The 26641-nt window shown below is 41.3% G+C and overlaps 1 protein-coding gene across 1 annotated transcript in view; it reads right to left on the bottom strand.

Moving 5' to 3' along the window:
- Positions 1-26641, bottom strand: part of LOC122816787 (dynein axonemal heavy chain 8-like) — a 9517065-nt gene that overhangs the window by 122495 nt on the left and 9367929 nt on the right. Inside the window, 1 exon segment of the mRNA XM_044089814.1 lies at positions 18745-19028. Within this exon segment, the coding sequence (XP_043945749.1) occupies positions 18745-19028 (284 nt within the window).

Genomic DNA, 26641 nt, shown 5'->3' with positions numbered 1-26641 from the left:
CACTTAGCACCAAAAATAATACAGTTCTACCACAAAATTTTCAATTACACAGTCACACAATAAGTAGCTGTTAATCAGCTCTGACTAAAACGCGTAGGCTAGGGCAAGGCCCCTGTAACTTAAACAGGATCACTTACCGCCAAAAATAAAACAATTTTACCACAAAATTTTCTAACTACATAGTCATACAACGATAAGTAGCTGTTAAAACAGCTTTTGGGTCAGTTTTAGCAAAATTTTTGACAGAAAATTATTGACCAAGAGGCACTTAGCTCAGCCAAGTCCGAGACCACGTCTATGCTGGAGGAGCGGCAAACGAGATCTGGGGAAGCAGTAGTGGTGCATCCTGGGACATGAGGTAACTTAGCCAATAAGAGACCGCGTTCTATTGTATAGCGGCCGAGTCGGAGCAGAGGGTCGGCTCCAAACCCATCTGTAAAGAATGTAGGCGAGATAGGATCACATTACATCTATACATTTCTTGGCATTGAGCTTGAGCCCATGGCTCTGGCACCAAACATCTGTTTCTGTAAGGCCCTTTTGTAGAGTATCCACATAATTTGGGGATTCAATAATGGCTCCCAGTTTGCAGTCATCTGCGAACTTTGTTAGCCAGAGTCCCTTACTGTTGGCCTGTACTTCAGAAAAGTAGATGCCAAACAAGAGAAGTCCCAGGACTGAACCCTGAGGTTCTCTACTTGTCACTTGTCTGGAGCTGGATTTGGAGTAAGCTACTTTTACAGTGTGGGTTCTGTCTGTAAGCCAGTTGGCAACCCATCGTGTGACGTAGTGATTAATTCCCAGCTCAGTAAGTTTATCTATGATTCCAGAGTGGGGGATGGTGTCAAAGGCCTTGGCGAGGTCCAGATAGGCTGTGTGGACTGCCTTACCCTCATCCACAGCTCTGGAGACTGATTCGAAAAAGTCAGTCAGGTTCAGGAGGCAAGATCGGCCCTTCATGAACCCAAACTGGGTGAGGTCCAGTGTTTTAAGGTTGCCAATGTCTTTGTTTAAAAGTTCCATGATAATACGTTCCATGGCCTTGCAGATCAGGCTCATCAGACTGATGGGGCCGTAGTTCCTGGGATCCAAGGTGGATCCCCCCTTGTGGAGTGGGATAACTGTAGCTGTGCGCCACTCAGTGGGCATGAAGCCTGAGGTGAGGGTATGATTAAACGTGACACTCAAGTGAGGTGCCAGTTCATTTTGTAGTTCACGTAGTACACAGCCCGAGATGTCATCTGGTCCCATGGATGCTGTATTCTTAGCTTTGGAGAGTACGTTTTTTACCTGTGTGGCCGTTATTACCGGAACTTGGCAATGTTCCAGTATTGAGATGGGCCATTTAGGGGTGGGGGGGGTGAAGGTGGCACTGAATTGATCCGCCAGGATACTGGCAATATCCTTGAGATCAGTATATTTAATGCCATTCTGTTGTAGCTCAGAGCAGATCTGAGCATTGCAATTTAGATTCTTGACACAGTTATAGAATGCCTTGTGGTTGTCTTTGGAATTTTTGGCAGTTTTATTTTCGTAACTAGCTTTGGAGAATTTTATGATGGATCTCAGCTTCTTACTGAGGTTGGTAAGGGAGTTTTTTGCATCCTGGGATTTTCCTCTTTTCTGCAACAGTTTCTTCCTTTTGTTGTAAAGTTTGTTTATGGCAGGGGACCACCAGACTGGCTTCCTTTTTTTAGAGGAGAGCTTCTTGGTTCTATTTGGGATGGCACGATTCATGCATGAGTGAATGTGCTCGTACAGTGCCTTAGTGTAGGACTCAGCAGTCAAACTTTTAGTTCCCGTCTGCATGGGTGTCATGAAGTTTGTAACTTCTGACTTGAGTAGCATGAAGTTGGCTTTGGAGAAGTTTTTATGGAGGTTTCCTTACTGGGGGGGTGGGGGTGGGATTTGGATGCTAAGGGTGATTAGCTTATGGTCTGACCTGACCAACAAGGGGGTGACCATAGGTGTAGAGCATCGATTTCTGATGTTGGTAATGACCAGGTCTAGGATATTGGAGCCTCTGGTGGGACTATGGATTATTTGATCCAGGGCATTGGAATTTATGAATTCCAAAAACCGTTGGGCAAAGGTGTTGGTACACAAGTAGTTTTCCCAGTTAATGGCAGGATAGTTGAAATCACCCAGTATTAGGGTGTTTGGTTGCATATTAATATTTTCCAGTATGTTTAGAAAGGTGTAGTGAGAATCTTGGGGCATGGTGGGGATCTGTAGCAAGCTACAATTTGGATTGCAGTCTTAACTAGTGTTAGTTGCACCTGGAGAATTTCAGACGCATTGTGTTGGGCAACTAACCTGGTGGTGTGAATATCCTTGGTGAATATGGACACTCCTCCACCTTTAGTGTTTCGATCCTGGTTTGGTGACCGAAAAGTGTGGTAAGAGTTGTAGCCTGGTATTGCAGGGGTGCTCTCTGGAGCCTTGAACCAGGTCTCAGTTACTGCACAGATATCGATGTTCTCCATTTTTAAGAGTGCCTCGAGAGAGTGCATTTTGAGGTTTAGACTTCTAGCATTGAGTAGTATTACCTTCAGATTTTGCATGCTTGTACTGGTAACGGTGGTGGTTTTGTCCTTTGAACTTTGCCTAAAAAAGGCACTATAGGGGTGGCAACAGCCTTAGCCAGTAACCTGAATCCCAGGGGCGACAGGTGCAGACCATCTCTGGCAAAGCATCGTGGTCTGTTGATCATGTCGTCCCAGGCAGACAGATACTGAATCCCCTTTGAATGGCACCAGAAGCTTAGCCAATTATTGAAGTCAATCATTTTTACCTTATATTGTGGTATCATTCTGGACGAAGGCAGGATGCTACTCAGGGCTAGGGTCATACCTGCCTGGGCTACATGATCCGAGAGCTCTTCCATGTCTCTTTTCATGTAGTCCAGGGAGGTACATCTCAAGTCATTCACTCCAACATGGACAATGACAGAGTCATATTTGTACTTGTTGTGGAGTGACTTGAGTGCATGAGTTATGTGGCCGATCCTGGCACCCGACAGGCAGCTCATTGTAATTTTCTCCTTGTTTAGCCTGGTGCGTGGGACATCAGTGTGCCTGACTATAGAGTCACCTATGACTAAAGTGTTAGGTATGGTGTCTTCAAACACAAGCACATTACAAATACCTTTTCAATGCAAACATCTTCACAAATCAGTTTGATATACATATGACATACAGTTCTAATACATTTGTAACACAAGCATCTTGTATAACTGAGTTTGGCATTCACAAATTACATATAATTATTTATAAAAGTCCAGCTAGCTGCACTAGGGTCTATATTATATCCTCGAATGCTTAAAAAAGCGAACGCTGATTGATCAAACTTATTTTCGCGAAACTGCAAAATATTGAAGCAGCAGAAACTCAAATTTTTTCCTAGGGGAAAGAATTCGGTTGTCCGTTTCTGTTGCTTCGGTATTTTCAGTGTTATGGTGGAAAGTTACCGGTTGGATTCAGGTAAGTGTGCGATTGTGTGGATGTGAGTGTTAGGGTGATTTAGGTGAGTTAGGTTTAGGGCTCGGGTTAGGTGTGTGTGCGATTCAGTGGACATGAGGGTTAGGGTGGATTTAAGTGAGTTAGGGTTAGGGAGCGAGTGAGGTGAGTGTGCGATAGTGACGGACCTTAGGGTTAGGGTTTGGGTTAAGGTAAGTGGGTAGTTAGTGGTGTGTGCATAGTTTAGTGTAGGGTTAGGTATCAGATTTTAGGTGTATGTGTGTGGATTTCTGTTTGTTTGGTGTGCTTGTGTTGTGTGCATGTGTTTTGAATCAGCGATTTTTTTCCCTGGGAAAAAAATCGCTGATCTGACAGTTCAAGATTGTAAGCTTTCGCTTAAATTAGGTCGATCAATCAGCATTCGCTTTTTTAAGCGTTTGATGATGTAATATAGACCCCTGCACTAGCAGTACCTCCTATCATCACAGTGGTTATACTAAAGGAAGGAAAGAAAGGATCCAATGGATTCAGGGGCATATCAACCATACTAGCATTAAACTGTGACTATAAAGTATTTGTGTCTTAGTGAAAAGACTATCAGGAATATTGGTAAAGATAAAATATAAGGACCAGTGTGGTTCTCTGGGAGGCAGACAGACATTTGACAACATCAATAAGACCATTATGATTCAAAAGTTAGAAGAAATCAGTGGAGATAGTCTTTTCTTGATATGACTAGATGCAGAAAAGACATTTGGGTGAGGTAGATGGAGATTCTTGTTTTGGGTATTGCACAAAACTAGAACTAGAATACCAAAGAGGTGGATAGAATTATTACAAAAAATATACACCCCAGCTCAGGCAAGTATCAAAGTGTCAGGAGGTCTATCATAAAGCTTTATCTTTCTGCTTCAAAGAGGTACATGACAGGGCTGCCCATTATCCTCCCGCCTATTCACATTATATGTAGAGCCTCTGACAGCTAAGATAAGATTATCTCTGCGGAGGGGTTTTGACTGGTACGGGAGATAAGAGAAAATACGCATTCACCATTGTCATACTATACATAGCAAACCCAGAAAGAGATTTATATTTTTGGTTTGATATTCTGGGTGAATACATAAGATAGTAGGATATAAAGTAAACCATGAGAAAACAAAAGCGATTGCTTTGAACTATGTAACAATTTATAATTTTTTTCAGAAATATCCATCCTTGTGGAGCCATGAAAAAATGAGATACCTAGTGTGCTGTTGAACAATAAGGTAGAAGAAGCAACAAGTGATGCATGGGCAGAGTTGGAGAGAAAGGTAAAACTCTATATCACTTAATGGGATATGTTGTACCTAGATGAGAATAGTAAGGTCCAGGCTATAAAAAATGTTTGTAGTGCCAATGGTAATATACATTGGACAATCATACTTTGTACGCCAGGAGGGTGTATTATAGAGAAGGTTAAAATAAGCAGATAATATCTTTCTTTAGAATGGTAAACAACCAACTAAAGTGGAATAAATTAGTGCACACAACAGAGCAGGTTGCAATGGATCTTCTGGATTTTAAATCATATTACAGAACGACCCAAATTAGACTTTGTGTCTTATTCAGTTGAGAAACTATGACCCAAAATGGGAAAACATGATTAGGGAATAAGCAGTGAGGTTAGAAGGGAGGGAAGTCTTATGGTTTTGGTCACAAGTTAGTAAACAGAAACATGATAGATGAGTGAAACTGTTTGTGGAAAACGTTATGACTTCATCCTAAATATTCAGAGCAAATTATAGTAGATAAACAGATAATGCTACGACACCAAGCTAGGGTAAAGTTTAATATACCAGAAAGGTATTGGCTAGCATATAGGAGACATATGTTGCAAGCTAGGAGTCTAGAGAGACATTATAAACAACACAGACACTCTCCAGGGTGAATCAGCCTGCTCACAGAGGTAAGATCAAAGAAGGCACATTAAAAAAAAATAATAATAATAATACTATCCAGAGCATATAAATCTTTGACAGATGACCATAAAGGTGCAACAACAAAGATGGAACAGAACTCTAGAGAGGAATTATACTGTGTTACAGTGGGCTAAAATTTGTCTGACTCATAAACAGACCTCCAAAGGGAGGAAAGTTGGAATATTTGCCTGGAAATGTTTTCATAAATAATTTTATACACCACACAGAATACATAAATGTTTGGTCATATAGAAGAGGAGATTTGGAGATGCAGAAGAGAAGAGGTGCTTGGAACTTGGGAACATATTTTTGAAGCTGTAAGGGTTTGGAAACATTTAAAAAAGGACTTACAGGAGATATTAGTGGAATTAATGGGCAGAAATAATGTATTAACCAGAGAATTAATGACGTTATCATGGGACCCTGAAATTCTAAGCCTTGATAAAGAGCAACTTCTTATTTCACTACTCATGCTGGTGGCAAAGAAAAATATTACTCACAAAGGAAAACTCAGGCAAACCCAACAAGAAGTGATGTTATGGAATTAATGGAGTAAATTAAAACTAAGGAGATGTGGAGAAGAAAGCAGGGGATTGCTAAAAAGGTTAAGGTAAAATGGCAATTACTGGAGAAGATCAGAGATGGCATGAGGTAAATACACTGGAGGAAAGGAAGCATGAATAGTTCAGAAATCAGGCAGAAACCCACCCGATTTGTATTTATTTATTTATTTTATTTTTTTACAAAGAAGTGGAGTACACAGTGAAGCATGTAGCCATGGAGGGAACTAATATTTTAAGTAGTTTCACTATTTGAGGTGTCAGATAATAACTTCATAAATGGAATTGTTACTCCTGGTTCTGGGTTGTTTTCAGATGTGTAATACTAAAAAGGTTTAAGTGACCAGACAGCCACTACAAATATTCCTAAGTGTGTATCATGCATGATGAATGCACACAATTAATTGAAAGGTTGCTGAAACTCTGAAATAAACCAATCCTGAACACTAAAAATGAAACAGTGTAAACACTGGGTTGTTGCTGAATAATACATGAGGCACAGTACTGTTTTAACATATTGTAACAGTGACTAATGTCCTGTATGGAAGAGCACCATGCATAAGGATTGCTCAATCTGTAAATTAAGAAATGGATTATTTGGAATAAACACTGCATTTTCAAACAAAAAAGAAGAGGATCCAGTATTGTGGTAAGTACATAACTTCATTATCCATATCCTATTTCAACCATCTGTCTATTATTATTATTTTGGACACAAGCCCAAGCTACATGATATCTCAGGTGAAATCATGACAGTATACCCTTCAGAAGTGAAGCTCCAAAGGATGGTATAGATGTGGAAATGACGTCCACCTTTTAGTACAATGAGAAGGCATGTAAGGTTAACTAGACTGTTGCTATGCATATGTCATCTATGGAAGAATTCCAGAATAAGGCGGTGGAGGCTACCATAGATTTTGTGGAATGGGCTTTTGGCTTGGTAGGCAGTATGTTCTTGTTGTTAGAAGAAGTAAATGTAGTGCAATCAGACATGGACAGAATTGGTTAAGAAACATTTGTGCTCAATCTGTTAGGGGCAAAGAAACCTAAGAATTTAACATTACTTCTAAAAACCTTAATTTTATGAAGGTAAAATCTGAGATGTCTGCGGACATCTGAACTATGCAATAAATATTCACTTTGTGGGAATGATTTGGAAAGAATACTGGAAGCAGTATGACTTGATCAACGTTTAATTCTAATGTCACCTTAGGAATTAAGGATGGGTTGGTTCCCAGAGCAACTTTATCCTTATCAAATTTTAGTTATGTGGAAACAAATGACAGGGCATGGAGTTCTGAAATGTATCTGTCAGATGACTGCAACCATAAACAGAGTTTTCCGTGACTGAAATTTGAGGTCTGCAGAAGAAGTTTGATCAAATGGAGGTTTAATCAGGGTTTACAGGACCAGTCTGAGGTCTCATGGAGAAGCAGGGTCCTTAATTAGTGAACAGAGAAAAAATACTCCTCTAAGGAAAGCCTTCCACAATTTATGAGATGTCAGGGTAGTGTTTTGGTATCCAGGATGGAAATTCAAAATGGAAGCTAACTGTAAATTGATGATAAAGGAACTGAAATCTGTTTTTACACTGTGGAAAATAATTAACGTATATCTGCAACAGAAGTCAAATAAGGGTCCAAACCAAGATTGCTGCCCAATTAGTAAAATGCTTCCATTTGCTCCAGTAGATTTTTTGAGTAGATTGTGTCTGTGAAGTGGAAAACATGTACATTCTTTAATATGGAAGGATGTTTTGTCACTAAGGGAACTGGAGAAACCATACAGTTTACTTGAGGGTGAGACAGTCTGAAAGAGGCTGTCTAGATGGGTGAAACAGAAGAGCCAGTTGTGGATCTAGAAGCTATGGGGAAATCGTCAAATGAGGCCTGAGCAAAGGAAACCAGATCTGCCTGGGCCAGTATGGAGCAATGAGAATTATGTCTGTTTTGCAGGCTGAAGCAGAAATTTTGATATTGGGAAGGAAGAGGAAAAGCACAAAGAAGACGGGGGGGGGGGCACTGGCATACTAGACCATCACTTGTTGACTGCTCCTCTAGAGGAATTATAGTGAAGTTACTTCTGCATTTCATGTTGGAGGGAGACGCAAATAAATCACAGCAAGACTGACCCTATTGACTGAAAATATCTTAAGCTACTAATGGACTGAGGGAACACTCATAAGGCAATAGGATCAACTTGCTGAGCCTGTTAACTACCTAGTTCACTTTCCCCAGTAAGTTCATTGCCACCTTGAAGTGACCTGAATATAATGCCAACTGCCATACTCTAATGGCCTCTCTGCAGAGACAGTAAGACATGCTTCTTCCCTGCTCCCTGCTTGTTGATGTATCAGACAGCAGTAAGTTGTCCGACTATATGCCTATCATCTCCTGGAGGTAAGATGTTCTCAGATTACTGCAATGACAGAGGAGCAGCTTTTATCTCCAAGATATTAATGTAAAGATTGGCTTATGGTTGTTTCCAAGTTCCTTGGACCATCCTCCCTTTGAAAGTTCCCCCCAGCCCAATGAGAAGGCATCGGTGGTCAATGCTGCTGATGGAGGAGGTGTTGCTAATGATCATACTATATAAAATACTGGGGGTATTAACAACTAATATAAGTTATTCCTGCAGGTCTGAGTTAAATGTATTGTGTTTGAAGGGACTGAAGGGGGATCTGTTCATTGGGATCACTACGAGGATAGAATCCAATGAAGCATCCTCATGTGAAACCTGGAGTACTTACTTGACTTTGGAAATGGAGGTTGCCATGAAACCCAGAGCTCTGAGAGCCAATGATGCCAGAGAGAAATGAAGTAGATATAGAGTCTGAACTGTAGAGCTGAGCGACCTTTGTCTTTTTTGTGGTGAGAGATACTTGACATGTGGCTGTGCCCAGACAGCATTTAATAAATGTGATCTGTTGAGAGGGCTTTATTTGTGATTTTTGGTAGTTTATGTAGCTGTCTAAAGAGAGAATTTTCCACAATTCCACAGTAGTGTCAGATACCTGCCATGTTGTAAAAAGAAGTCTCTGGTTGACATTAATGATTCTTTAGTTGTTGCACTGAGGAACCACTCATTTAGGTATGGGGAAAATGTGAATCCCTTTAAGTCACGTATTGGCTGCATCTTCCACTAGTGAAAACCCAGGGCCTGTGGGAAGACTGAAGGGCAACACCATGAACTGGTAATAGTTGGCTCCTAGTCAAAAGTGCAAAACCTTCTGGACTCCTTTGAGAGCTATAGAGCACATCCAGTCATTAGACTTGAGGCAGGGCAATATCATTGACTCCATGACAATTCTGAAAGGGGGTCTTCCCTAAGTAAGGGTTTAGGTCACTGAAATCCAAAATTGGCCTAAGGTCCTTGTTCTTTTTTGGAACCAAAAAGAATTTTGAATAAATTCCTGACCATCTCTGTTCTGGTGGGACCACCTGATGGGCTCTTGTTTGAAGGAGGATGGAAACCTCTTGCTGTGCCACAAGCAGCTGTTGGGGTGGTATGCTTGATAACAGCAGCCTTTGTTGTTGTTGCTTTTGGGAAAAATGGTATGATATATAGTACCTGGATATGATTTTTTCACATCCAAATATCCTGAACAATGACCATCCAAGCGGGTAGATGAGGGAGGTAGATGTCACCTGACTGCTTCTAGAGATGGACAGATGAACAAGTATTCAGGGATGGTAGTTCTGTTTCCTGAAATAGGAGCCCCTGTATGCCTGACTCTATGGATCCCTTCAATCACAGGACTGGCATCCATTAAAAGGGCCTTCTCTGGCATGGCAACCCCTGTCCAAGGAGGAATCAAAGGTCTGACTCTGGGATTTACTAAACTAAAGGGATTTGGAACCCTTCTGATTTCTGATGAATCTAATCTACCCCCCAAAGCAGACAACATCTTCCTTTATTGTTTGCAACTCTTTACTTTTTCTTTCACTGCTGTACAAAAGAGTGCAGATCCACCAAAGGGATCAAAATCACAGTGATGGAGCTACGCATGCTCCTTGACGGTTATGTATGTGCCTGACACCTTTGCTGCTCCATCATCTGCATTATGATATAGACACATGGAGATTGTTGGTTATGTTAAACATAGTATTCACCAGTCTGTAGCTGTTTGGTACACTCTGGAGTGACTGGCTGTCTCAAAGTACCCTTAGTTTGTTGAGCTATATTCCTTTGGAAGCGACTCATTTGAGTTAGGTAGTTTAACACTCTTAGTGCATATATTCCAGATGCTTAAGTGGGCTCAACCATCCTGTCAATATCTCTAGACTACTTGTTTAGAGGATGGAATGCTGTAGACTCATCCATGAGTTCCTTTTTAGTGGCTTCTTCAGCAATCATTGAATCTACCAGGGGACCCTTTGACCAATGCTTGCTGTCTTTAGGAGGATATAGATGCACATCCAGTTTGTGGGGAATCGTTTCAGTAGTGTCAGGTTCCTGCTATGCCCTTCTGGCAACCAAATCTATAAGATGGTCTGCAAGACGGACCACCAAAGAGGTGCAGTGTGCAGAGCCATATCGTTCAAACAGCAATTACTCTTCCTGACAGGATGGTTCTGATGTACAAGATCCAATCTGTTTATCAATTATAAGACTTGACTAAAAGTGATGTCTTTATTAAGGGATTGTAGGTAGCCCTCTTTCTCATCCTTGTCAATGTCTGATGTGAGAGACTCAAAAAGGGAGTTTGGTCATTTGCTATATCCTAGGCAGGATACAACTCACATAGCCAAAAGGCTACTGCAGCAATTAGAATGATGAACATCTCTTTCTCTTTTCTTTCCTAAACAGGAAGTAGGTAAAGTAAAAGCAGAAATGAATTCCAGCAAATTTTCTCTATCCATTAAAACAGAAAGAAAAGAAGCCAAATCTTATTTTTCTTTTTGTTTTTTTTTCCTGGGAAACCCCCTTTTTATCATTCTAGAATGCTGTTGTTTTTGCCATTGAATTTTAATAGTTTGCTGCCTGGATTATTGTACAAGTTAATTATTGCTTGCACTTTCAGCCTGGATTACTATTTAAGGTGATTATTTACATTTTTAGGTTCTTTCAATTATTTAAAGTTAGAAGGGTTAAGTCTGCACTCTAGTGGCAGTGGACTGAGCCTGGTCTCATTCTGTGCTGAAAATCACTGAGGAAACCTTAGAGCATGCCTAATGTGATAGACCAGAAGGCTTCTTTGCTTGTTTACTCGTTTTCTGAGCCTGTATAAAGGCATCATGTTTGTGTGAGGCTTGGCATCATGCAGCAGCAATTAGCAGTGCTGTGTATTGATGCCGGCATTTAGAATTTAAATTTTCCCTATAAAACTACTTCTGAAATGTCCTCAGTACTTAGTTGTGGAAAGATATATACTGCGGTAGTGGTGCCTCGGTAGCGTTGTCGCCTCACAGTAAGACGTTATCCTGTTCAATTCCCAGTTAGAGCGTCTTCTGTGTGGAGACATGCGTGAATGGCCATGCCTTCGTTGAAGGTTGTGCGTCAGGGCTGGCAAGTCGGCACATAAAAATCCACTGCCAATCATTAGCAGACCGGAGTTCCGCTGTGGCGACCCCTAACCGGGAAAAGTAAGTATCCTTAGTAACCTCAAAAGCACTGTACCAAAACAACATCCACAATGACAAATAGAGGCACAACTCATGGCATCTCAGCCTCTAAACCTATAAGGTAAATCACCACACAACCCAATATTTTGGTCATAAAAGACTACACAGTGAAACACCATACAGATGTCCCACCTTCCAGGCTGAGTAAGGAGAAAGTCATGATCAGTTGCTTATCAGAGGCCAGGATCCACTAAATCACACATGCACTAGGAACAATGAATCACAAGTACCAGTATGATTCAATCATAGTCCATGTGGCTGTAAACAACCTAAGTTGTACCTCCCTGGACTATATGAAGAGAGATTTGATGGAACTCTTGGACTGTGTGTCTCAAGCTGGTATAAGCCTAGCATTAAGCTGCATTCTACCTTCTGCAGGGATAATATCACAATATGAAAAGAAGATAATGAATTTTAATACTTGGCTTAGTTTTTGGTGTCATTCAAAAGTGGTAAATTACTGGTCAGCCTGGAAGGATACAGATGACAGACCACACTGCTTTGTCATGAATGATCTGCATCTGTTCCCTCCAGGCTTTTGAATATTGGCTACAACATTGTCCACCCCAATTGTGTCTTTTTTAGGCATGGTCAACCTGATAAGCTTTATGACATAGCAACACCACCCCAAGAAAATCTAAAGGTGGTACTGCTCAATGCCAGGAGTCTAAACTAGAGACTCCACTCCTTGTAACCTCTTCTCTCTCTGGAGACTGTAGACATTTGTGCAGTCACTGAGACGTGGTTTAAAGTTCTGGAGAGCACCCCAGCAGTTGAGGGCTATAATGCCTTCTACCCATTTAGACCAGCTACTGCATATGAGGGACAAAAGTACAGTTGTTTGTCAACTTACATGAAAAACAAACACACCTTAACATTGGTCAAACAGTATGAAATTCCTGAGCTTCTCCATATCCAAACTACCAAAGATTGTCCCATATGATGTCCTTGCAAGCTATAGGTCCCTCTCTATGACCCAGGAAATCTAGAACACATACTTAAATGTACTGGCAACACTCCCCATTCAACTCAACACCATACTCATGAATGACTTTTACTATCCCACTATAAACTGGGAATCATATATGACCCCAGACATGCAGGCCCAGACATTCCTGGAATTTGTAAACACAAACACCCTAGACCAGCCAGCCCATATGCCCACTAGGGGCTCTAACATCCTTGACCTGGTCCTCACAGACATGGGAGAACACTGTACCTCCCACCCACACACACACTCTGTAATGTCCTCACTGATCAGGTCAACCATAAAGCTGTCTCCTTTGAAATAAAATCCTGGACCCAGCTAACCTTAGAACTTTTAGGAATTATTTTAAGGCAAACTTCCTACTATTAAGTTAGACCCTGGTAAAATTTCAAGGTGCCCAACCCTGTGAACACTGCTGTCTATGTGAATTGTTCTCAGTAACCCTGTACAATCATGTTAATAGCTTAGTTGCAAAGAGACAACTGTACCTACCTGGAGCAAGCATGGGGCAAACTCAGAAAACCATCCAGCCTGGTGAAATCCCAATATCAATAGGTTGTGTAACAAAAGGAAGAAAAATGTAACAAAAATTAGGAAATGCAATACCCTGCAAGGTAAAAATTCCCTTCAATCTATACAAGAAACTCAGGAGGCTAATCAAGTCTTCCAAAGTCAAATATGAGATAAAAACAGCCTCTCAGGCCAAGGGAAATCACAAGGCATTCTTCAGCTATGTCCACTATCCTCAAAAACAATACACAGCAATCTGCCAAAATAATTGTAAATAGAGCCACTTATAATATGCTGGAAGATATAGCAAATTGTGACTCCAATTTTACCACCCTCTCCTCACAAGACACACCTCAGAAAATACCCCCAACCATAACTCCCTCCACTATCACAAGGGAAAAATTCCTCAATGTACCCTCCAAGGCCAAGAACACTGCATCATTGGGCTCAGATAATATCCAAGGATGCCTCCTTAATAGCATGAAACCTCTCAGGACCAGTAGAATCACTATTTGGCCATAGCCTCCAGGCAGGGTTCATGCCACGTGAATGGAGGACTGCAACTGCCATCCCTCTGCACAAGGGCAGGCCATGTATGGACCTGAGTAAGTACAGATTCATATGTCTGACTAGTTTCATATACAAAGCCATGGAAAGATTTATCATGGACATAACAAACAATGACATAGGTAAACCTTAAGCCACTGGATCCAACCCAGTTTGGTTTCATCAGTGGAAGGTCATGTTTACCCAGCCTGGTGACTTCTTCAAGAAGGTCACCAGAGCAATGGACAAGGGTAAAAATGGTGCATACCATCTACCTTGACCAAGTCAAAACATATGACACAATACCCCAGTCGGGCATTGTAGATAAACTCATGAATTTAGGTATTAAACTCTGTTTCTCCTGATGGACAGCCAGCTGGCTCACAGATAGCATCCAACAAGTTACCACCACAAGTAAGCCACTCACTAATGGAGTCCTTAAAGGCTTCATGCTGGGGTCACTCCTTTTTGGCATCTACTTCTCTGAAGTCAAGGCCAACATCAAGGGCCTTTGGCTAATCATGTCTGCAGATGACTACAAACTAGGCGCAATCACAGAACCTCCCCAAAGACATAAATACCCTCCAAGAAGACCGGATACAGGCCTGGTGCCACTGCCTAAAACTTGATGCCAAGAAAAAATACTAGTATCCTTTGGGAAGACAGCTACACCTAGAAACTGCCACATCGATAATACACCCCTAAGAATAGACCCAGTAGCTTGAGATTTGGGAATACATGTAGACAGTAACCTAGTTATTGACCATCATATGTGTATAGTAAGGAAATCATTCTATGTCATGCAACTTATAAGCATAGGTATGGTACCTCGGTAAAAGATTGGCATTGTTCTACTCTACTTGGTCCATATCAGACCAATCAGTACAACTCCCCCTTTAGTATGTTCCTGACTAGGCATATGCAACAGCTAGAGTGTTCACAGGGGTTCTTCATGTGCAGACTGCCTTAAAGCCATATCCCTGTATTTGGTCCCCTATAGACTGTTATGAGGTGATCTATGCCTGATCTACAAAACATGCTCTGATCCCACTTTGATAGATCTGTAGCACAACTGCAAAACACAGACCATCAAAATTACCAATGTAGGGAACTAAACCTTGTCTATAGTATAAATAGGACATGTTGTAGAGATAGGTATACGTCTCAAAGACTAGCCCTTCTCTGAAATAGTGTTCCCATCCAAGTAAAGCAGAGTCCTTCCCTAACTCAATCCAAGCACAACTTAGATCAGAGGATGGGAAATAAGTAATGTATCCCTGGTCTGGCACCTATATCTCTTGTAGACATTACACAGCCTGTAAAAGCTTGACCATCCATGCCCAAGCCTACATACACCTCTTAAATAACTCTAGGGCATCAAAACTTGTCAAATGCATTTGTGAAGCATGGCTAGGCTTTAAAAAGGCCCCTTAGGGGAAAAAAACATACAAATAAATCTCTTTTATAGTTGGATTGACCTCTAATCGGAACAGCTCAAGACTGCAAATTTGCATGTCGTGGGCCACCTAAAGCTTAAAAAAATCTGGCTAAAGACTGACATCTGACTGACTGACTTGTGCTTGTTCATCTCTAAGGCACATAGTGGTACACTGTTGTGTACCCTAATCATACTACCCAATTCCTCCAGAACCCAATGAGTAACTATAAAGTACAGCACAGAATACTGTTGTGCTGTATTCACTTACATAATATCTGTACTGTCTACTGAGCACCACCTTTGCTATATATTCCTAAGTCAAACAGTCCGTTGTGCAGTACACCCTTCTGAAACTTAGTGCCCTGCATACCACTCAAGAACACAGTTTACTATGGTGTTCACCACTGATTCACATTTAGGCCTCAGAGTCATCTGTGCTGTACATCTTTACAGAGCACTGTACATCCTAACCAAGGGCTCAGCACTCTACCTAGACCTACAGTGCATGGTGTTGCAATGCTGTGTGATCTTCTACTTCATGCAATGTCATTCATCCCCATGTAACTTGTTTCTTTAGACAACACTTACTGTGCCTCCCTGCTGTGCACTCAACCAAGTGACCTGCTGTTCATTTTAACCTTAATACTATTCCCTCTACAAGAAGCACTCATTGCTCCACTTAAATGATATTCACACAGTTGGCTTCCTCCTACCATTATTCATTTCATAGTGGTGCACACAAAAAATTATTTGAAAGCTGCATATCTTCCTGTATCACAAGCCTGTCAGTGCTGTGATAAGATACCACATAAAAAACTCCTATCCAAGCTTAAACACTCTTCCACTGGTGCTGACCAACTGCCCAACAAATACCTAACATGCTGCAAGTGGTATTGCTTACTCCATATCCATCCTTATAAATCAGTCCATCAATGAACAATATGTGCCTTTACTATGGAAAGTTTCCCATGTAATCCCTCTGCATAAAGCTAGAACCTTCACAGATTTTTTTTCTAATTATAGACCCAATGCCATCCTTTCCCCATAGCAAAAATACTGGAAAAATGTATTCACATCCAACTTCTCAATCATCTCCTGAAAAACAACCTTATATTCCCCACCCAACATGGTTTCCAACCTACACATAGTACGACAACAGCCCTAATTAGTTTCATTAACATAGTCAACCAACACAGGGACAATGTTTTACTCACCTTATCTATATTTCTCGACCTACCTAAGGCCTTTGATACAGTTTCCCACCAAAAACTTACTGATCAGCTAGCCTCCCTTAACCCCTCCAATTCAACCTTTACCTGGTTCATTAGTTACCCAATTGACTGTCAACAGACAGTTAAATGGCAAAATGAGCTATTGTCTCCTTTACCTGTCTGTGTCGGTGTACCCCAAGGGTCTATTCTTGTTCCTGTCCTTTTCACCATATTCACAAATAGGCTCTGCACAGCCACCCAACATGCTACAATGGTTGAATATGCTGATGACTCCTCCCTCATATGCTCTATCCTTCCTGCTGCTCTCAATAAAACCCAGCAATCCTTTCTAGACACAGAAAAGTACCTTTTCAACACACAACTAATTCTTAACCCTTCAAAAACAAAACTAATGTTTTTCTCCAGTAGCAGAAAAACTACTGACCTTACTGCTTTCACCATTTATTCATCTAACAACGCCATTATCAAACCAGTAGATCATACAAAACTACTAGGAGTCACCATTGGCAAGGATCTCATATTTGATAAACACTTAGTCCTACTTATCAAGAAAGTTCATTTCAAACTAGGTTCCCTGTACAGAATAAAGCCCTTTCTAACTGATTCCACCTGACATGCCATCTGCAGAACTGATCTTCTATCGACCTTCTTATATGTCTCACCCATTTTCACTAACTTAAGAAAATGTGACGTAAACAAACTAGAATCCTGCTATTATAAAGTAGCCAGATTTGCTTCCAACCAACTTGCAAGAACTCTTCACTGCAAATTACTACATCAACTCAACTGGATGGAATTTACCAACCTTACACTGAGGAAGGCTGTGTTGTGTGCCAGCCGAAACCGGTTTGTTTGTGCGGTGCATTACTGAATAAATTTATTATTTTAGTCTCGCAGTTTTGCTGGTTTACTTTCTGGATTGTTTTATACAAACTAGCCAAATCTTGGAATAACACACCTCAAAATATACTCAAGACTAGCAACACTACCAAATTCAAACAACCGATGAGGTAACATCTTAATGACATGTGGCTTTGCTCCTGCACTAATCCTGGTTAGCTTCACTAAATAGTAAGATTTCTCTTACCCGTTACTTATCTCACTCCCCTCCTTATTCCCCAATACTCCTCCTCCAATTGCCTGCTTCTGTTTTTATCTCCTTAGGCAACAGCTTCCATAGCCCTACAACATTCTATATTTTTGTCTCAGATGTTTATTATTGTACATCCTATTTAAACTAATTTTGTATTTTTTATCCTTTTTTCAACAATATATACCTCATATTAATTTTACAACATGTATTCTATATGAATATTGTACTGTACACATTATGCATCTTATATGAATATTATACTGTTACAGCACTGTACTCTTTCTCCTCAGGCTTCCACTGAAAATGGGCTATTTTAGGCCCAGTCAGACTTTCCCGGAAAACAAATAGAAATAAATAAATAAGCAATGATTACTAAGAATGTAGAATTTTAGTTTGGTTGAAAATGATAACATTTCTGCAAATTTCAAATGTACCTTGCTTATGTGCTTATTTGTTTGACTGTTTATTCATCATTTATATGTATATATTTACCAGGCTAGGATAACAATATACCTATCCAAGCACAAAAAAATACAAACAGAACCAACACAAAGGTGAACTGTTGGAATACACAAAAAGCCCAAACAAGCAGCCAAAGAATTCCAAATAGCGGACACGTTGAGACAAAAAAAACACAAAAATGTTATTCCACCAAGCTTTCGGGTGATACCTTTCTTCAGTGTGTAACAATTCTTTGGCTGCTTGTTTGAACAATATACCTAATTTCAGGCTCAGCCCTGGAAAGCACATAAGTGAAAAGAAAAAAAAAATCCCTTAGTTTATGTAAAACACAAGTATAACTATAGGATAGTTTGTTTATGACTACAAAACTGGAACACAACAGTGATATCCAGACATCTGAGAAGGTAACACTGGAAATTTATATTTAGACAATTTCCATTTGCCAATTTCTGTTGTTGAAAGTAGTAAAATTAAATTATGGAACAAAAAACTAAAATGTCAAACAGCTATGTAAAGCAACAGGAAGTGCTTTGTTATAGTGACGGTGGCATAAGAGAGGTAAGGAATGGTTAGGTAACACTTCCTCCCAACAAACATTTGCACTTTGTAAATTTACATATGTGTGTTTTAAAGATGGGATGAAATATAGTGTATGTTGTCATGGTCTTATGTGCTGAAGGCAGTAAAGCTAAATATTATTAGTCTGTAATGTAGCACATACAGCCAGAAAACAAACATGCATAAGTAAAACTTTTAAATTAAAACACAAACTTAGAAAAAAACTAAAAAAAAAACACTAAATATTCAGTAAGAACACTATTACATTCAAAAATTCATTCAAAAATCTTAAAACATGCAGTAAACTGAAACTCAACTTTAGACATACCATATTGGTTGACAAAGAACTCGAACATTGTTTGACCATCATCTGAAGAAATCTTTGGTAAATCCAATCCACTTTCATGATTTCGCAGAAATGTTTCCATTTTATTCCTGTGCTCCAGTTCCAGCAGTGCACCAATACTCCACATCATTGCAAATATAAAAAGTTTCTCAAGCTGTGCAGTACTCACAATGCCACCTTCTTCCTTTGTAGGAATCATTCCCTGTAAAAGATTTATGGACTGCAAAATCAAAATAGAATAATTATTATTAATATCTAGAATAAATATTATTTTCTTTTACTTCATCTGACATGCTAAAATTAATTTCAAATTAGCTTGCATCTAAATATAAACAGAGAAAAAAATATTGCTGGGGAAGGCTTTCCTGCATGAATGCATATGATCTATACAAATGATTATGTACATCTCTTCAACATTTTGATTGCCATCTAAAATATTTCACATAATTATAGCCTAACACCTACAAATGTGCTAGTGGTCTAGAATAAGACACCCTTTAGGAACATTAATACATTATAGCAGATTGGGCGGCCACGGTGGTGCAGCGGTTAGCATTGCTGCCTCACAGCAAGAGGTTCTCTGGTTCGATCCTCGGCTGGGGTGCCTTCTGTGCATAGTCTGCATGTCCTCCCTGTGGAAGTGTGGGTTTCCTCCGAGTGCTCCGGTTTCCTCCCACATCCCAAAAACATGCTGTAGGTGGATTGGACACTCTAAATTGGCCCTAGGTGTGAGTGTGTATGTCTTCTGTGGAAGGTTGGCCGCTGGGCTGGCAACTCAACACTGTAAAACTCCACTGCCAATCATGAGTGGACAGGTGATCCACTGTGGTGACCCCTAACCAGGAAAAGAAGACTACATTGTAGCAGATTCACAGGACAGTCGAAACAAAAAAACACCTTGGGTAGCTGCCTTTTGACAAACTCTGATATTAAACACTAAAGTTAAAACCTGTGAAGTTAAGGCTTGAATTTAAAATGTCAGTACCCAGTTTATATTTAGGATATAAAGCATTACAAAGTGTGCATGGTCTAGATATTGCCTCATGCGCAGGGGTGATGCAAACCCACAGAATGAGCACCTTACAGTTCCTGATTGTGTAGTAATATCCTCAAGTGTCTTACTGCACTTCCAAGATGAGGCTCACATTTTTTCAGTTTGAATTTTACATATTATAATTAAATGTTTTGTAGAGTATTTATGTGTATTTTAAATAGTTTCTTCATCCCTTTTAGACAACTGACTGATATGCAAGTTTATAGCTTTTTAACTATGTAGAATTTGGATATGAAATTTGCAGGGAAGTAATTTTAGGGATTCTTCGATCATACTGATGTTTGTGTCATTATACAATTCCATATATAAATGTCATCTTGCAATTATTTTGTAAGCCATGATTTATCTCAGTTGCACAAATTCAGTAGCGTAGTTCTGGTGGCGGTATTTCATGGATGGCATTTCATTTGAAAAAAAAGAAGTTATGTACTCACCATAACGTTCCATGTTTGTTGTCCATCTCGCCATTCATTCTTACTTGGATGGGTTCTGAGCCTAGGCCGAATACACAGCTGGAAGTCTCAAACTTGCCTCGTGGTAAGGTAGGTATCCCATGATGCAGTGGTACAATTCTCCAGATATTGTTTGCTGTTAACAGTACTAATGAATAATATATTGGTATGACCCCATGTCAAGGAGAAAACAAACAGAGTCAAAGGAGCTCATGCATAAGAGGAAAAATCATCACCAGGTCCTCTAGGAGTCCTTGGATGGGGGAAGGAGGGGGGGGGGTCATGAGAATGAATGGCAAGATGGACAACAAACATGCAACATTATGGTGAGTACATAACTTCTTTATGTTATGTTGTCCTATCTCACCTTCATTCTTACTTGGATGGGACAGCGTCCCTAGCATCTTTTTCCCAGGTGGCTCACAGGAGTACACCTTTGAACACAGTGGAACCAAAGGAGGCCCTGTCCCTGGAGGCCAAATCCACTTTGTAATGAGTGATAAATGTATGAGGATTGGCCCACATAGCTGCAGCACAAATACTGTCCATAGACATTCTGGCCTGGAAAGCAGAGGATGTTGCTAATGCTCTGGTTGAGTGAACTCTAATTCTGAATGGCAACTTTCTATTATTGGAGGTGTAGATAAAGGTGATACAACTTGAAAGACAATTTGAAAAGGTGACTTTAGACACTGGCATACCTTTTTTTTGCCTCAGAGAAGGAGATGGAATAATTGATCAGATTTCCTGAAATCTTGAGTTCTATGCAAATAGAATCTGAGCTGTCTATGCACATCCAATTGGTGGAGTTTATACTCTGCCTTGCTGCTATGATTGGGGAAAAACACAGGGAACTCAATGGATTGATTGATATTGGATTAAGAGCAAACCTTAGGTATAAATGACAGATTAGTTTGTAGCGATACCCTATCCTTATGGAAGATCAGTTATGGAGGCCTGATTGATCGTGCTTGCAACTCTGAAACTCTTCTGGCAGATGTTACAGCTACTAGAAAGATGGTCTTCCAGGAAAGAAATTTGAGGTCACAAGATGAAGAAGGCTCGAACAGTAGCAATGTTAGTTAAGATAGGACAAAATTTAAATCCCAAGGAGAGAGTGGTTCTTTAAAAGGAGGTCTCAATAAGGAAGTGCCTCTTAAAAATGCTTTACACAACCTGTGTGACATTAGGTTAGGAATATGGTCACAAATGTGGAAATTCAAAATTGCAGCCAGCTAAACTCTAGTAGTTGCTGCAGCCAAGCCTTGCTGGAAGAGTTCTGCAAAGAAATTCTAAAATGGACTGAATTGGTGCAGAAAAAAGGTCAATGTTTCTAGTTTGCGCCCAGTGAGAGAATCTTTTCCACTTGCTAGTATAGAGTTTTCTAGTAGAATCTTTATGAGAGGACATCAATATGTGTTTGACTGCTGGAGTGAAGTTTTGAAGCCTGATTAAGTTGGGAAGTGGAGCAGCCATGCTGTCAAGTTGAGGGTGTGGAGAGAAGGATAAAGCGTTCCTGACATATGTGTCAGAAGGTCTGGAACTGGGTCCAGAACACACGGTTGCTCCTGTAGATGAGGCCAGAGGAAGGAGAACCAAATCTGACGAGGAAATATGGGGCAATGAGAATCAGCCTGTTTCCCAAGGATTTTGCTTTCTGGATGACTTTGGGTATGAGGGGAAACGGGGGGAAGGCATAAAGAAGTCCCGAGGGCCAATCGTGAACAAGTGCATCTCTCGGCGTCTGCCTCAGAGGAGGAATTAGGGCAAAGTAGCTGCTGCACTTGGCATTCATAGTAGTGGCAAAAAGATCACAGCATGGCTGACCTCATTGCCGGAGAATCTCTTCCATTATGTTCTGGTTCAGAGACTTGTGAGGCATTAATATTGCCCTGCTGAGCTTGTCCGCTATCATGTTGGATTTCCCCGGGATGTGTGTTGCTACTAGAAAGCTTTGGGAAGATATTGCCCATTGCCAAACTCTCAGAGCCTCTCGACAAAGTGAGTATGATCTGGTTCCAACTTGTTTATGTACCATACCACCGACATATTGTCTGACTGTATTGCAATCATCCCTAGTGGAAGAGAGTTGTGGAGTGCTTGCAACACCAGAAGCATTGTTCTCATCTCTAGAACACTGATATGCAAGTAGGCCTCATGGTCTTGCCATATACCTTGGACTGTCCTTCCCAGATAGTGCCCCCCCCTCCAATCTGGGAAGCGTCTGTGGTTACTGTAGCAACAGGTTGTTGTGGAATAAAGGGTCTCCCGATAGTCACATGGTTGGACTGAGTCCACCAGTGTAGATCCTTCTTGCATGACTCTATTATTCTGATCAGATGGGACATAGGAAGTTCTTGAAGCGACCATTGGGAAAAAAGGAGCCTCTGAAGGATCCTCATATGCATGCTGTCAAAAGGAACTAGAGTTATGGTTGAAACCATTGTCCCTAGATGTTTCAGAACTACCTTTGCCTTTATCTTATCCTTGGGAAGAAGGTGAAATATTTGCTGTCTGAGGGCTAAAATTCTGTCAGCTGGAAGATGTGCCATTGTAGAAACAGGGTCTAGGTTTGTGCCTATGAAGGTAATATGTTGACAGGGCAACAAGGCAGATTTTTGTAAATTGACTGTTATGCCTAGCTGAGCACAAATTTCCAATGTCACATCCCTGGCCTGTTGGAGTAGATGCTTGGTGGTAGCAGTTAGGAGCCAGTCGTCCAGCTATGGAAACACTTGGAATCCAAGACGTCTCAAGTGAGCCATTACTATTAACATGCATTTGAACACACTGGGCACTATAGTGAGACCAAAGGTCAGAGCTCAGAAATGATAATGACTGGCTCCCAGCCAGAAGTGTAAGTGACTCCTTGATGTTCTGTCCATTTATATGTGGTAGTACGCATCTTGGAGGTCTATTGAGTACATCCAATCATCTTTCCCTAAGAAGGGAAGTATTGACTGCAGTGTTACCATTTGCAACTTTGACTTTTTGACAGATTCATTCAATTTGCTGAAATCCAGTATGGTTCTCCAGTCCCCTGTTCTTTTTGGCACCAAAAAGAATCTTAGTAAGTTCCGAATCCTATTTGGTCTGTGGGGACTTTTTGGATGACTCTTTTGTCCAGCAACGTTTGGATTTCTATAGTTGCTTGGTCCCTTAGACTGGGTGGAACATCTGGGATTGTTCTGATTTGTGGGACAGGATGGCAAAAGGAAAAGGAATATCCTCTGGATATTATGCTTTCTACCCACTTGTCTTTTGTGATACTTTGCCAGGCTTCTGGGTACAAAGATAAACGTCCCTTGACTGCCTCCAGAGCATAGCAGATGGGCATCCTTTCAGGAGCATTGATAGGGATGTCCGCGAAAGGTCACCCTGGTTTTGTGGACCCCCTCGCCTCTAGGACGACGTCTACCATTGTTGCCTCCCCCTCTGCCCCTGGGGAAGGATTCACCTTGTGTGTCTTGGAAAGTTCCCTGGGATATTTTGAACCACATTTTTCCACTCTTCTGACCTTTAGGGTAAGGTCTTGAAGGTACTGAAAAACGTACTCCAACAGCAGAGAGAGTTTTCCATTCCTGCTCACATCTGGTAAGTGTGTCTTTAATTTTGGGTCCAAAAAGTGAGGAACCATCAAAAGGGGAGTTAGTAAAAGTAGACTTAAAGGGTTCTGCAAAATTACACAAGCTCATCCAGGAGTGTCTCCTCAAGGGAACTCCTGAACCCGCTGCCCTACTCACTCCATCCGCTGCATAAGATATCAGTCTCATGGAGGAGTTGACGATAGAATTTAAGGTGGACAGGTGGGAGGAGACTTTCTCAGTCACCCCCGCATTCAATGAACCTTGTAGAGTATCTCCTAACTCCTTCAGGAAATCTCTTTGTAGCCTTGTAAAGTGTGTGAGGTAGTTCAGCGATCGGAGTGTAAATGTCGCTGACGAAAATACACACTTCCCATATCTGTCCATTGTTCGAGAATTTTTGTTCGAAGGATGAGCAGATGAGGATGTCTCAGAAAGTTCCTTCTTGGTGGTTCTGCCACCACCATAGCATCTACAGGCACACCTTTTGTAAGAAAATCTTTTCCAGTGGGGGCTAACAAAAACTTATTTGGCCTCCGAGAGACTGGTTCCATAGTGTCAGGTGACTTCCATGCATTTTGACTAAGTCCATTAGTTCATCAAATGGCAGAGACACCCAGGAGGCTGAGGGTTGAGATCCAAAGGCCTTCAGGTACACCGACTCCTCATCAGAAGGGTTGATGGTTTTCCAGCTGCCTCTCTGCTTGGGATCTCAAGGATATCTGCAAATTAGATATCTTCAGAGGACGACTGTGGGGGCCCTTCTGACTTCTCGAGGTCAGTGTCTGAGGTGACAGACTCATCAGGGGAGTCTATATGCTTCCTCTTGCATGTTTGCATGTCCTCTTTTGAGGAGCCTCCTCAGAAGGGTATTCTGGGGAGGCCTCGGAAGAGAGGGCTTCGCCCAATGGGGGTTTCTGAGGCTCTGAATCTCTGTTGTCCTGTGGACAGGGTGGTGCCGAGACAGTAGCCGGTGCCATGGGGGGACGAATGCCAGTATCCTTGTTTAGAGCTGTAGAAGGGGGGCAGCATACTCCTCATCAGCTCAAAGGCAGAACCCACTGGTTCTGAGGATATCTCTGGCTCTGAGGAAACAGAGGATACTCCCGGCCCCAGAGAGACCATCTCCGAGGCTGATGTAGGAACCGAGCTCACCCAAGCCGAGGCACCAAGGGGTACGCTTGGAACTGAAGAAGTTCGGGTCTGAGCGTACCCTGGGGCCAACTGGAGAACTTCAGCTCCCAGACACCCCGGATGGCACAGAGAGTGTCGGAGCAGATATCGGTTCCATAATCTCCAAAGGGGGTCCCGGAACCGACGGGTCTACAGCAAGTGGTACTTGGCACTCAGGCTCCGAAGATCCAGCATGGCTTGGAGGAGGAATGACAGTGGATGTAACAGTCTTAGAAGGCTCTGAAACCTGTTGATCGGAGCCGAGAACAATTTAACTAGCGCCGGCGACTTCAAAAGTCTGAGCACCACCCGCTCCATGTTATCATCAGATAGGCTCCTAGGGGACCTGGAGGACAGAGTTGGTGAACGCGATCTCTCCAAAATGGGAGATCTCAAGGTAGGGGAGACAGGTGGAATATCAATGGACCGGCTCTGAGACACAGTTTCTTTTGGCTCCGAAGACCTTGGAGCCAAAGAACCAGATTTGTCAATAATAATTATCTCCATTGGTTCCGAAGCCTGTGGAGCCGAGGAGGTTGATGGCTGTGAAATTTCTGACAATTTTTCAGGGGGCTCTGACTGAGCTGAAGAGACAGGAGATGGCCTTTTAGATGGTTTGTCCCTCTTAGAAGAAGAAGAGGATGAAGAAGAAGCACTCTGTACAGCTTCCTCAAAGGTTGGTTTCAAGAGCCCTTTCAGTTTGTTTTTCCTCTCCTGCAACACACGTGTGCTAAAGGAGTGGCAGAAAGTGCAGTTTTCCTGGAGGTGAATAGCTCCTAAACAATAGACACAAATGCCATGTCCATCTGTGATAGACATTTTCTGGGTGCATTTTTGACATTTTTTAAAGCACGGAGGCTTATATTCTTTCTCCCTAGTGTCTTTGGACATGTTAGGAAGAAAAAGGTCCTATAAGAATAACAAACACCAAGTAAATTCACACCATTTCTAGAAATATAAAACACACTAATTTAATAAACACAGCACATCTAAGGAATATAAAGAGAACTAGCTTTGCTCTGACTAAAATGAGCACTAGGACCTCTAATTTAAATGGACCCAGAAAGGTATAATAAAAGGAGAGATAGAATACACTAACACTACTAGCCCTCTAATTAAAATGGGCAATTAGCTCGCTAATTTAAACGAGCTAATGAACTAACCAAGCTAAAACTTAGTGACTAGAAAAAACACACACTACAGGTAGTTTTAAAGCACCAGTACAGTAAATAACTACAGGATACAAGTACAGGCCATGCCAAAAAAAGGATGGCCAAGCAAAAGCACACAACAGCGGAAAAAGGAGATAAAACTAAGCTACACACTAAAGCTAAAGTTTCACAGCATACAGTAAACTAACTAATGTATAAATCCTAACTAGTTTAAACTAATAGAATGCAAAAGACAAAAAAACTTAGCCACGGCCAAGAAGAGAACATCCAACCTCGTAAAGCTGCAAACGAAATCTGGAGAGTTGCACCACTGCATCATGGGATACTTACCTTGCCACGAGCAAAGTTTGAGACTTCCAGCTGTGTATTCGGCCGAGTTGGAGCCGAGGATTGGCTCTGAACCCATCCAAGTAAGAATGAACATAGGGCAACA

The sequence above is a fragment of the Protopterus annectens genome, chromosome 1.part1, assembly GCF_019279795.1.
Source record: "Protopterus annectens isolate FY-2018-M chromosome 1.part1, PAN1.0, whole genome shotgun sequence".
Lineage (NCBI taxonomy): Eukaryota > Metazoa > Chordata > Ceratodontiformes > Protopteridae > Protopterus > Protopterus annectens.
Note: the sequence above shows the minus strand (reverse complement) of the source record. Positions and strands in the feature narration are given on the sequence as shown.